The 13,726-nt window shown below is 43.9% G+C and overlaps 1 protein-coding gene across 1 annotated transcript in view; it reads left to right on the top strand.

Annotated features, from left to right (window-relative positions):
• Window positions 1-10,688, top strand: part of LOC139407036 (RNA guanylyltransferase and 5'-phosphatase) — a 142,780-nt gene extending 132,092 nt beyond the window's left edge. Inside the window, exons 15-17 of the mRNA XM_071150328.1 lie at window positions 4,307-4,373; window positions 7,800-7,923; window positions 9,245-10,688. Coding sequence (XP_071006429.1) covers window positions 4,307-4,373; window positions 7,800-7,923; window positions 9,245-9,411 — 358 coding nt within the window. The 3' untranslated portion in view covers window positions 9,412-10,688. The remainder of the gene's footprint in view (window positions 1-4,306; window positions 4,374-7,799; window positions 7,924-9,244) is intronic.
• The last annotated feature ends 3,038 nt before the right edge of the window (window positions 10,689-13,726 follow it).

Below are 13,726 nucleotides of genomic sequence, written 5' to 3'. Positions count from 1 at the left end.
TCCTGCCCTCCCAGGTAGGCCACTTTTGTGCAGTCTCTTTCTGACAGTTGACTCATGCACTCTGACATTGACTGTGGCAAGAGAGGCCTGTAGATCCCTTGATGTTACTTCTATGAGCATCTTTCGGTGAGCTTTTGGGCTAAATTTGGTGGAACGACCTGTCCTAGGTATATTGCCAGTGGTCTGGAATTTCCTCCATTTGTAGATGATCCGTCGAACAGTGGAATTATGTTATTTTAATAGCTTGGAAATGGATTTGTAACCCCTCTTAGACGCATGGGCATCAATAATCTGGGATAGTATGTTGGCATGACCAAACCAGACCAAGTTTCTAATCTTTATGGAAGGCTAGAACCTCGCAAGTTACTCTCTTAATGATTTTATAATAATTTGCACCTGTTTTGGTGTACCTGATTCTAATTTTTGCGATTTTATGTGATGGTAAAGCTAGGGGTGTACTAACTTTTTCTGCAAAAGTATATTGCGTTTTTGTTTATTTTAATTACTTAACATGATCTAAGTTAACTTTTTTGTGTGATTCTTTCCAGGGTGTGTACTTACTTTTTCACATGACTGTATTTGTCAGGAGCTAAGACCGTTACAACGAACTAATGGGACTGGGACTAACACTGTACATGTTGCGTTTTATATTTTTGTTCAGTGTAGTTCTGATAGTGCTGTTAGCTGGCAGAGTAGCGCTCCTCTGCTTCTCCTCAGAGCCCACTAGTGGTGCAGGTCATTAAGTATGTCTTTGTCTCAGTTAGAGCAGACAGAGAAAGAACAAGTGCTTGTTTGTCTGCCCACTCCATCCCTCAGCGTGTCTCTGCTCTCTGTACTACAGAGAAGACGCAGCTCACAGTCTCACGACTTTCATCACCTCAACTAAAAAACAGGAGGAGAAGCCGAGAGAAAAGGATGTTTTGGTGGAGGGAGGAAAGGAGGATAGAGAGAGGGAGCAGGAAGAAGAGGGAGTGTGAGAGAGAGAAGAAGACAGTTAGCGAAAGAGACAGCAAGTAATTAAAGGAGTTTTACCATGTGGGGCATGGAAGAAGTAGTGCTTTGGTTTCTGACATGGCAACTTGATTTATGGATTAATCGAGTTCGGTTTCTCTCTGAAGAGGTTACCTCTAATTGTGCCAATAAAACATTTTCTGCATGCGTCATTGTAAATTCAACCAATCGGGGTGAGACCTGACTGCAGTGCAGCCCCTGTTAAAGCGATATGTGGATATGAATCACGGCAGCCCAGGTGGACTAGACAGGGCCACTCCACAGGGTGCCAGCCAGACGTATTTGATACTGCACCCCATTACAGTGGATTACCTGCTGAATGCTCACAGCTGAATATCAGAAGTCGCAATTAATAAATGTAGGGAGAGATGTAGGGAGAGAATGCAAACCAGAATAACATTCCATTAAAAACACTGTGTGAATATGAATTACCAAAGCTGAGGCGGAGTGGACATGCTCCATGGGGGCCAGCCATGTCTGGGCCTGTTCTGACTCTGCCTGGCCTCTGTCATATGGGACACTGGTGTTGTTACACCAACTGACAGGTCTGGGCGGAGTTACAGCCACACACTTGCAATAGAACTCGCCAGCTTGTAGTCCTAAAAACTGGAAATGAGTTACCTCTGGTTCGTTCAGCAATTCCTAGGGGAATATTCATGGGGAAAGAATCGGGTTTTTGGATAAATACCAAAAATAAAGTCTGGGGTTAGTTAACGGGCTTAGCCTACAGGGTCTGTAGTGACGCCTCTAGCGCTGAGATGCAGTGTCTTAAACCGCTGCGCCACTCGGGAGCCCAATTAGCTAACATTAGCCCATGAAGATTATCTCATAGAACAAAACAGAAACTAAGCCTGTGCTTATTTTAAGCATTTTTCCAAAAACCCTAAAAATCTCAACTTCCCCCATAGGCTTTGGCCAATGAGGCATGGCGGGGTTAGTGCCTACAAAAAAACGCCGTTTCTATTGCTCTCTATTAACAGGTCTGTTGTCCTTGGAAAAAGCTTAGCTCAAAACTTCCCACCTCAGTACAGTATATGCATACCAAATGTTCCACCTCGGTAAGCAAAAGGTGAGTAATCTGTGTCCACTTTTATCAGCTGCTGAACAGGACTCCAGGGAGAGTAGGCTTGATGGCCCTGCAGGAAAGCAGCTTACAGCAGGCAGGCAGGGGTTAGAGGCTTTAGTTTACGTACCCCCCTCCCAGCCAGCTGCAGTGGCAAGAGACGGAGGCTGAGTCTTAAATGGCACCCTTTTCCCTATCTAGTGCACTACTTTTATGCCCTGGTCAAAAGTAGTCCACTATGTAGGGGAAATACAGTAGCATTTGGGATGCTGCCAGAGATCCATCTGGTTCCATCCTTCAGCATCTAGAAGGAGATCTGTCAGGGCAATACATGTTCCTTTGGGACTGTATTCTCTCTGTGAAATTACTGTTGTGCATATCGAACAAGTTATCTGAAATGCACTTGTGGCCCACAGCCCTTGCCGGCAGCTCAGCCCCAGTCCATTTGAAGCTTGTTGGACGCAGGCCGTTTCAATACACTGGAGCTGTATCGTTGCCTGTGGCTCTCTGTGATTTGGGGATTCAAACGTAAGTCCTGTTCCCAAATGTGTTTGATTCAATTTGGGTAAGGTAGGCTATAAATGCACGTTATCACCTTTACTCTGTGGATTTTAGGTCGTTTGTACCTCAATTGAGCAATCGTCAAACGTGAAACACTAAGTAACACGGAGTAACCTATTCAGATTGCAGCGGAACGTCAACTTAGCGTCTCACGTAAAGATCCAGAAATTGAAATGACAGAGACCACAGGCAGACTGTCATTTCACAGTATCAGCCTTAATGACTGTGATACATTCGGTTATTTTCGGAGCACCATGTCAATAGGATTGTACATTTTGTCATGGTTTACTTTTTTGTCAGTGACGAGGGCTTGGTGAATACACAGCCATGCAGTTTAGGAGAGCAAAGTATGCTATTTTAGGAAAGTTGGACGTCGGACAGAGGTTGGGTAAAGAAGCGTGCGAGAGACCTTTGGCGGGCGGGTGTGGCATGAAAGGTTATGTTGTGAACTCTCAGGGTTGCTCTCCAGTTGTTTCCATCAGTTCATGGAAGGCCGGAGGGTTCAATGGCAGTGTTGACGGCTGCTTCCTGCCTGCCCTCTCTTCACCACCGTCATTACAAAGGAAAAGGGAGTGGGGAGGGGCAGGCCCCTCCCCTTCCGCTTAATGTGTGTTCTGCACACCCAAATCCATGTATACCCAATAGGTGGTCTCCAACAGGATGACCCAACATGGTAGGTGAGATTAAATCCACCCACTGTGGTTTGAACATCAGTTCCGCTAGCCCCCTCTTTTCCGCCGGTGCGTCTCACTGGTTAAGTGATGCTGTCGGGACAACCAGGAGCAGGAAGCCAGTGACCGTATCGTCAGAGACCGTGTTTAGGTCTGGTGGGGGGAGGGTTTGTGTGCGTATCAACTGCAGACGATGGCTGCCCATGGTTATCCCGAAATAACCATGGGCAGCCGGGGGGGGGGGGGGGGTTCAGTGGAGGGGATGAGTGTTTCATTAAGGCCAGCTGTGGGGTGTGCTCCCTGGGATGAGACCCGAAAAGCACATGGCTCCAGGAACAGGGGGGCCAGCGAACCACTTGTTTGGGGCCTCACACACACACAAACCCCTGATAAAGCCACATTACGGTTGATTAACTGCTGAGCGCTCACAGCTGGTGATCAGAAATCATAATTAAAATAGCTGACGTAGAGACAGACGGATGATGAATGGAGAGGATGTAAAACCGTTATAACATTCCAGGTAGAAGGTGCTCAGTTTGATGCCTGTGGGTTTTGGGCATAGCTATAATTGCCCCCCAGATGTGGCATCGTCACCGTTGTGTGTTTGCACTCAGTACCCTACATGTTGAACCTCCAGATGCTCTGAGAAAAAGGCTACATTCCAAACATCTTTCCTTCCTCCCAATGTCTATACTTGTTCCCTTCACTGATTTGAAAGGAAATGACTGGTATAAGAATGAGTGCACACTTCAGTACAAAGCCAATATTATTGCGACGCACCCAGAGATGGGAGGTGTGATGGTGGATGTTGGCAGCATATCATTCTGTTACTAGCTGGTAATCAGCGGTGTGCAGTAGTAGGCTAACTCTGTTGTCGAGGGAGCCATTGTTCCCTCTCTCTCTCTCTAACGAGCAGAGCGGAGGGTGCTGTGTTGCGCTTGACGCTCAGGGTGACCTCAGGGTGTCTTGGGGTGTTAATGAAGATGTTTTGTCTTTGCAGGTTGCTTCCCCAGACTGTTGGATTGCTCTACGTCGGCAGCCATGACATGCCCTTTGCACAGATGAAGGTGAGACAAGAAGCTGGATGTGTTGCTAAATTCAACCCAACACCCACACAGAATGCTGTAAGCCCAGGCCATGAAAAAATATCTGCCTAACAATTCCAAGTGAGACTGCACCATCTATGACCGATCTGTTTAAGTCAGACACCACCGGTGTTTATGGTGAAAACAGCAGGTACCAGTGAAACGAGAGGGAGCCTTTAATGGTGTGGGAGTATGTCAATGTACATCACCTGCCCAGATAGTGATCAATTTCCCAGGGGAGGGACAGTGTAATGCATCTCAGTCTCATTGTATTATACTTGTGTGGGTTAATGGCAGTGCTTAATTTTATCCGGATCCTGCCTGTTTCGTACCGGTAGCTCTCCTGCCATGAAAAATTATTTTCACTCTTTGCAATGTAAAACTTCCAATAAAAGCGATCAGTGTAAATTCGAGTTGCATCTTTTCTAATTCTCCTTCCCCCTAAAAAACGTTAATGTGAAAACATGCATGATATTCTAAAAATGGATTTGTGTTGGGCCGGCCCGGGTTAATGGTTTGCGCAACATTGTAGCCCAGAGACAGACCAACGCATGGCCGTCAATGTGGTATGAAAGAGAAGCACGCCTGAATCTCTCACAACTAGATTCACTGAAAATAAATCATTCAGAATACTACACCAGGAGTAGACTTATAATTTAGCCACAGAGGATCAATAGCTTATTTTATTTTTTAAATGGTGTGTAGCCCAATCACGAGGCATGGCCTACAGTCAGGAACGTGCGCAAGTCTGTCTGTGAACAGCATGCAGCCAAAACAGTCCTTTCGCAAATATTTCAAATACAATCACAGGAGAACACAGGTTGTAAAGAAAATGGCTCCTGCTGAAAAGAGAAGACTAATCTGCCTGTAGGCTATGTGTTATCTTCCAAATAGGCCTATTGAGCGAACAGCACTGTTTTACAAAGTAAAATAAGAGAGCTAAGCTTTTGGCACGAACGCATCTGCCATCACAGGTGAGTGAGCGGCGCGTCATTGGGTGAGTCAGTGAAATTGGAAAGCTGTTTTTAGGGCTATAATTTCCTCCTCATATCGTGCAATATGTCGGTCTTCACACACCTAGGCCTAGGCAATTATTGGTGGATTCAAGACATGGTTGTTTTTATTGATCTCAGATATTCTTAGTTAGTCAGTAGCCTGGCATTTGGATCATTTGTGCAGCGTTAAAGAAAGATTCAGTCATGTAAAATGATGTCGAATTGCATGAAATGCGTTTATATAAGGCCACATTTTTCCCGGACCCAAAGCTACAAAAAAACTTTTCCCCATGTTTGAAACTTCTGCAAGCACCTTTACTCTGCTCTATGCCACTGCGCAAAATTGATGATACTGCATGCAATGCTTTATTAAAAAGGGGATTTTTCTTTTTTTTAATGAGTTCCGGTACCTCAGCTCAGAGCCCCCCAGGTCCCCCTCCCACCCCCCTCTCTCCCTCACGTTTTTTTATCCGGCAACTCCCAATTTCCAAATGAAGCACTAGTTAATGGGACACATTTTATGTATGCCTGTTTGCCTCTAGATTGTTTCGGTAATTTCAGACTCAATTCTTTAGTAATTTTAGGATGAATAATTGACATAAAAGATCTTGATTTGATATGCTTGTTAGGAGTTCTATTTTTGTTCCGTACAGAAGCAACTTCTTATGATTTGCCCGTTTTGTCTTCTTTTAAGGCCCTGGATATTTTCCAAGTAGATAATTGACTGCTTTAATGCAGACAGAAATCAATATACCCTTCAATCTCTCTCCAAAACGAAACCAATTTGCATCTGTTAATAGTTTTGCGTGGAAACAACAGCATCTCCTCCAGTAGCCAGACATTGACCTCACTTAATGGCACAGTGCGAGACTGTTAACACTCTTCCCATTTAAAAGGTGGCTGTGTAGAGGCGTTAAGGCACGGCTGTTGTTCTTAACGGAGTCATGTTGTTTATGAGTCAATCAGTCACAGTTGTGACATTATGATGAAGCACAATATCATTTTTCCCCCCGTAGCGGAGTTGCTGGTCCTAAACTCGCCATGATTGGAACAGGGGGGCATGGAGGACAGATTGACGTAGTTATTATATAGTCCAGTTGAAAACACAGAATAATAGATTGGGGTGATAGTGAGTTTTCCTTTGCACGGAGTCTCCTGCTAGATGGCTGCAGGAGTGAGACCATAATGAAGTGGATTTGGACGGATTAAACACCAAGCGGTGGGGAGACAAGGCAGCCAGCATTTCACACACAACTAGGATGGGATCCCAGCAAACAGGACAGACTCCATTGCCTGCCTGACAAACTTGCCTCCTGCATTGTTATTTGGCAGCTCGCCCCGCTTGCCTTTGTGTAACACATTTCTTCGCCCGTTCTGTCACTCCTCCTGAGTTTAGTCTCTCAGCTATTCTTAGGAAGGTCTGGGGGAAAAATGTGTTTGGTTTGGAAATGGAACCTAATCGACAGATCACGACAGCTAAATGTGTGCGTGTTCTCATTTTAATAACGGCGTACTGCGACTTGGCTCTGAGACACTAGTGATACGGCTAGTGTGAGAGAACGTGTACTTAAAATGTGTGATTTTGGGTTGATCCCACTTTTTTTTTCAAGGTCATGCTCTCTGTGGTGTGATGTCCACCTGAGCATGTCCCCTCTGTCTCTTTCAAACAAACCCACTCTCAACACCCTTTTTTTTCTTCTTCACACACACACACACACACACACACACACACACACAGCTACCTCCCTTCCCTGTTGAGTACCCAGATGCCCTTCTCTCCAAGAGCAATCGGGCTCTTACTTAGGGCTTGGTCTTGCCAGTCAAGGTGTTGTGCTCCTGGCAGGGCTGCCCACTCCCTGGCGTCTGCTGCCCCTTCATCTGCTCAGGGGCAGCCTGGCAGCGGGCCCACACCAGTCATCTGAGCCCCACCCAGCTTGGCCCTAGAAGTGTGATCTCTGCCCCACTCTCCATAGCTTCTTAAACACCACCTCACCCATGTAGATGGATATTAAATCATTGAACAGTCAATATCAGTGGAACTTAAGACCAAAGCGATGAGAGCTTCGTACTGAAGTTTGTCTCATCCTATATCACCTTTGACTTTGCATTAGTAGAAGGTGCCTGTTTGATTTGCTGTTAAGGAATCCAGCTACTAAATAGCACAAATGGTAGTTTTTGAAAACAGAATCTAGGTAATCAAGCTCATGACAAATGGGCAACAGATGACGCACATACAGGTCCTGATATGCAGTGTTCAATTGTACATACAGTGTACACACTGTCAAACTGTTACTGCTGTATAATGTAAGTCCCAATATTGTGACCGGAGGACCAGAATTATTGTAGTCAATAATATACTATAAATGTTGACCTTCTAAACCAACCACCTTGACTCTCCTCTCTCCTTCTATAGGCATCCAAGGACCTGAAGCAGTACGACAACAAGATCATTGAGTGCTCCTTTAACAACAATACCTGGGTGTTCATGAGACAGAGAGTAGACAAGAGCTTCCCCAACTCTTACGACACAGCCATGGGTGAGTGAGCAGGGTGTTCCCCAAAATGTTTGCCATACAAAATCAATGCTATTTGGCTGCCAGCTGGTGTTTATTGGACACACTGGGTGAGAGCATGCCTGCCTGTCCTACCTGGCTGCCTGACTGACTGCCTGGCTAGCCCTGGAGCAATCTGTATTAATATCTGCAGCCTCTTTATCTCTGTCTACAATAAGACAATTACTGGGCCTATTAGATTAATGGCTTAGTTCATCTATATTTCAAACCCAGTCTTACTTTTGTGTGTGTGTGTGTGTGTGTGTTGGTTCTTCTATCCTCGTGAAGACCTGAAGACCCCACGAGTATAGTAAAACATAAAACAAGAAAAAATGTCCCACATCCCCATGAGAACAAAGGCTATTTTAATCTTAGGGTTTATGGTTACAATTAGGGTAACAGTTAGGGTAACGGGTTAGTGTTTAGGGTTATGGAAAATATTATTTTGAATGGAAATCAATTTTAGGTCCCTACGAGGATAGAAGAACTGTGTATGTGTGTGTGCGCCCAAGAGAAAAGAGATTACACTTGCATGTAAGGAGAGCAACTTATTCTCTTTGTGTATGATGTTCATTATTCTGTTTTTCTTTTATTGTAGCAATGTCCACTGATGGTATACCATACTCTTTCCTTTTGCCTTCTCGGTTTCCCAACTGTTTGTCGAATGCTTGAATTCTGCCAGCCTTCTAGCTGCAAATGTCAAGGGAGCCTAAACATAGAAAACATATATTTTGAAGTTCCTGAAACTTCCTCTAATGAATCTGAGTATTTTTGGAAGGTTACCGTGTATTAGAGTTGCTGTACTATCGGTTAACCCAGCACTGAAGTCCTGCGTACTTGGTCAGTTTCTCGATTTCATCTGTTGTCCAAATGTGTTAAGAGAAGAGGTAGAACCAGAACGAAGAGCTCCACCCTCTTTCTTTGCACGTCTATGGACAGAATGCCCTTTCTGAAATTTGAAAGATCCTAAGACGTGCAAAATCGTGATTTGTCCAAATAACCAGTGACAAAAAACCCAAACGGAACTAATGTTGCTCGGTTTCTCAAGCATCCAGTTGTATCATGAAAGATCTGTGGTACCATTCATGTTTATGTGGTCTGTCCACGAGAGATTAGAGTTGCTGCCGTACACTTGTGCCCTGGGGTAGGGCATAAAAAGGAAAAGGTTTAAAACTACCTGGACTTTTGGTATTTTTTTTCTGTGTAGCTGCAGAAACGGCCTGATTTCGAGGTGGACCAAGCCCAGGAAGAGTCCATCATCATGTCTGAGCTAACTTCCTGTCCTTGTCTCTCTCTTCTCTTCCAGCTGTGTGTAACAGCATCAAGTATCCTGTCACGAAAGAAAACCTCTATGAGTTTCTGGACCGCTGTGCCCTGGGAGCCCAAGGACAGAACCGGAAACGCCCCTCTGACCCAGACACGGAGCTCATGCCCCCTCCCGCTCCAAAGAGACCCAACCGGGCTGCACCATAGAGCACCACACAGCGGGAGTGGGCTGGGCCAGTGTAGAAATGTGTGTATGTGGCTTGCAGAGGAAGGTCCTTCATGGCTACAGCCCCCCCCCCCTGCCCTCGTCCCGTCGCCGTCCCCCTCAGTGACACAGACATTTGGAAAGCCCCTCTTATCTCTGACCATTTGTTTGTCGGCCTCGAAAAGGCTTTCTTAATTAAAGACTTTACAAAGATCTGATTGAATTGCTTAGAGATCCCCTTAGGTATCCCCATGTAGCACCCCTTCTCACTGTAATTGCTATGGTACTTTAAAAGGATTTAAAAAAACATAATGTTGAATTTTGATTTTATTTTTTTATTTCCCTTTTCTTAAGGATCTCCCAACTAATCTATTGGTCAACAACAGACGAATTGGTATTATGACTACAGCAGCACCTGACTATGCAGATCTTGTAAATGTTTTGTCTAGCTATTTGTATTTGGGAGGGCGGTAATCAGATGGGAAACAAACAATCATCTGATGCCTCCTCTCCACCCTTTCTCGATCTCCCAACAATGACGTGAAGGAACTCACAAGCACATATTTCAATGTATTGTTTTAGTAGCAAGAGAGGGCTATTCCTCTGACATATTCTGACACATTTAGTAGTTGACAACATTAGTAACCATGACAGGCATTTTCCTCAGTGGGTGTGTAACAAACGCACCCTGCCTCCACGTTGCGTTACCATGTCGTCAGACCCCAGAATAAACTCGGCAACTCGCTTGGGAAATGTGATGATAGAAGCACGCCGCTCCTCCTGTGTTTTTCCATTTGTATTTTTCTTCTCTAGTGTGTGTAGGACAATATTTCAACCCTTGACCCCAACCCCTGCTTTTGTAACAGCTCCTCCCCTTAAGGACTGCCCTGGTTCATAACAGAATATGACTGGTTTACTGCATTTGTTGTTTGGTTTGATCCATTAAAGCAATACATGTGAAAAGGGAACATATTTTCATCAGAACTTGTTCATACTCACTTATTTCCTGCTGATTACAGACGACTGATTCCATGTTGCTCGATCTTAAAATGAAATACCATTTGAGGAATATTCCTTTGTGTTTCTGTCTCTCTGTGTGACTGCATGTGTATGATGTTTTGCGTATTTCTGGTCTATTTGGTTGTATTGTTGTCTGCCTAGTGTGTGTGCGTCTGTCTTTCTGAATGTTTCTGTCTGTTTGTGCCCTTCTTGCAGCAGGGGAACAGACAGAGGGGGGTAGATGAGTTGTACTGCCAAGGCACTTTCCCCTCTTGCAACACATGAAAGCTGCTCAATCCTCATCAAAGCCACACTACCTTTTGTCTTGTATTCGACTGCCTCAGAGATGTAGTCATTCACATACAGCTGGAGGCCCACAGACACACACGCACGCACATAAATAATCATTAAGAGGCTTGATTTGGAGGTGATTGTGCCATGGACTATAGACTGAGAAAGAAACCAATCAAGTTGCATTTGTCACATGCTTCGTAAACAACAGGTGTAGACTAACAGTGAAATGCTTACTTACCAACAATGTACAATGTTTTGTTTTTTATGAAATAGTGGCACAAGGAATAAATACATGAATAACGAGTAAAAATAACATGGCTATAGACAGTATAGGCAGTACCATGTCGATGTGCAACGATACGAGGTAATTGCCGTAGCTACAGTGGGGCAAAAAAGTATTTAGTCAGCCACCAATTGTGCAAGTTCTCCCACTTAAAAAGATGAGAAAGGCCTGTAATTCATCATAGGTACACTTCAACTATGACAGACAAAATGAGAAGAAAAAAATCCAGAAAATCACATTGTAGGATTTTTAATGAATTTATTTGCAAATGATGGTGGAAAATAAGTATTTGGTCACCTACAAACAAGCAAGATTTCTGGCTCTCACAGACCTGTATCGTCTTCTTTAAGAGGCTCCCCTGTCCTCCACTCGTTACCTGTATTAATGGCACCTGTTTGAAATGATCAGTATAAAAGACACCTGTCCACAACCTCAAACAGTCACACTACAAACTCCACTATGGCCAAGACCAAAGAGCTGTCAAAGGACACCAGAAACAAAATTGTAGACCTGCACCAGGTTGGGAAGACTGAATCTGCAATAGGTAAGCAGCTTGGTTTGAAGAAATCAACTGTGGGAGCAATTATTAGGAAGTGGAAGACATACAAGACCACTGATAATCTCCCTCGATCTGGGGCTCCACGCAAGATCTCACCCCGATGCCAACAAAGGGTATATAAGAAAGTATTGAGAAACTTTTGTTATTGACCAAATACTTATTTTCCACCATAATTTGCAAATAAATTCATTAAAAATCCTACGATGTGATTTTCTGGATTTTTTTTCTCATTTTGTCTGTCATAGTTGAAGTGTACCTAATGATGAAAATTACAGGCCTCTCATCTTTTTAAATGGGAGAACTTGCACAATTGGTGGCTGACTAAATACTTTTTTGCCCCACTGTATATACATATAGGTACAGAAGGGGTGAAGTGAATAGGCAACAGGATAGATAATAGGCAGTAGTAGCAGCGTATGTGGTGAGTGAAAATGTGTGTGTGGAGTCGGTATGCACGAGTGCGCGTGTTATTTGTGTGTCCACTACCATTCAAAAGTTTGGGGTCACTTAGACATTTCCTTGTTTTCTTTGAAAACATGCATGAAAGGAGTTGCAAAATTAATAGGAAAATATAGTCAAGATGTTGACAAGGTTATAAATTATTTCTAATTGAAGTAATTGTGTCCTTCAAACTTTGCTTTCATCAAAGAATCCTGCATTTGCAGCAATTACTGCCTTGCAGACCTTTGGCATTCTAGTTGTCAATTTGTTGAGGTAATCTGAAGAGATTTCACCCCATGCTTCCTGAAGCACCTCCCACAAGTTGGATTGGCTTGATGAGCACTTCTTATGTACCATACGGTCAAGCTGCTCCCACAACAACTCAATGGGGTTGAGATCTGGCAACTGTGCTGGCCACTCCATTATAGACAGAATACCAGCTGACTGATTCTTCCCAAAATAGTTATTTCACAATTTGGACTTCTGCTTTGGGTCATTGTCTTGTTGTAGGAGGAAGTGTACCTAATGATGAAAATTACAGGCCTCTCATCTTTTTAAATGGGAGAACTTGCACAATTGGTGGCTGACTAAATACTTTTTTGCCCCACTGTATATACATATAGGTACAGAAGGGGTGAAGTGAATAGGCAACAGGATAGATAATAGGCAGTAGTAGCAGCGTATGTGGTGAGTGAAAATGTGTGTGTGGAGTCGGTATGCACGAGTGCGCGTGTTATTTGTGTGTCCACTACCATTCAAAAGTTTGGGGTCACTTAGACATTTCCTTGTTTTCTTTGAAAACATGCATGAAAGGAGTTGCAAAATTAATAGGAAAATATAGTCAAGATGTTGACAAGGTTATAAATTATTTCTAATTGAAGTAATTGTGTCCTTCAAACTTTGCTTTCATCAAAGAATCCTGCATTTGCAGCAATTACTGCCTTGCAGACCTTTGGCATTCTAGTTGTCAATTTGTTGAGGTAATCTGAAGAGATTTCACCCCATGCTTCCTGAAGCACCTCCCACAAGTTGGATTGGCTTGATGAGCACTTCTTATGTACCATACGGTCAAGCTGCTCCCACAACAACTCAATGGGGTTGAGATCTGGCAACTGTGCTGGCCACTCCATTATAGACAGAATACCAGCTGACTGATTCTTCCCAAAATAGTTATTTCACAATTTGGACTTCTGCTTTGGGTCATTGTCTTGTTGTAGGAGGAAATTGGCTCCAATTAAGCGCCGTCCACAGGGTATGGCATGGCGTTGCAAAATGGAGTGATAGCCTTCCTTCTTCGAGATCCTTTTTACCCTGTACAAATCTCCCACTTTACCGCTACCAAACCCCCAAACCATCACATTGCCTCCACAATGCTTTACAGATGGCGTCAAGCACTCCCCCATCTTTTCATAATTTCTGCGTCTCACGAATGTTCTTTGTGATCCAAACACCACAAACTTAGATTTGTCTGTCCATTAAAAAAAATTCCCCTTCCTCTGTCCAGTGTCTGTGTTATTTTGCCCATCTTAATCTTTTCTTTTTATTGGCCAGTCTGAGATATTACTTTTTCTTTGCAACTCTGCCTAAAAGGCCAGCATCCCAGAGTCGCCTCTTCACTGTTGATGTTGAGACTTGTGTTTTGTGGGTACTATTTAATGAAGCTGCCAGTTGAGGACTTGTGAGGCGTCTGTTTCTCAAACTAGACACTAATGTTCTTGTCCTCTTGCTCAGTTGATCACCG

This window comes from Oncorhynchus clarkii, chromosome 4 (genome assembly GCF_045791955.1).
Source record: "Oncorhynchus clarkii lewisi isolate Uvic-CL-2024 chromosome 4, UVic_Ocla_1.0, whole genome shotgun sequence".
NCBI lineage: Eukaryota > Metazoa > Chordata > Actinopteri > Salmoniformes > Salmonidae > Oncorhynchus > Oncorhynchus clarkii.
Note: the sequence above shows the minus strand (reverse complement) of the source record. Positions and strands in the feature narration are given on the sequence as shown.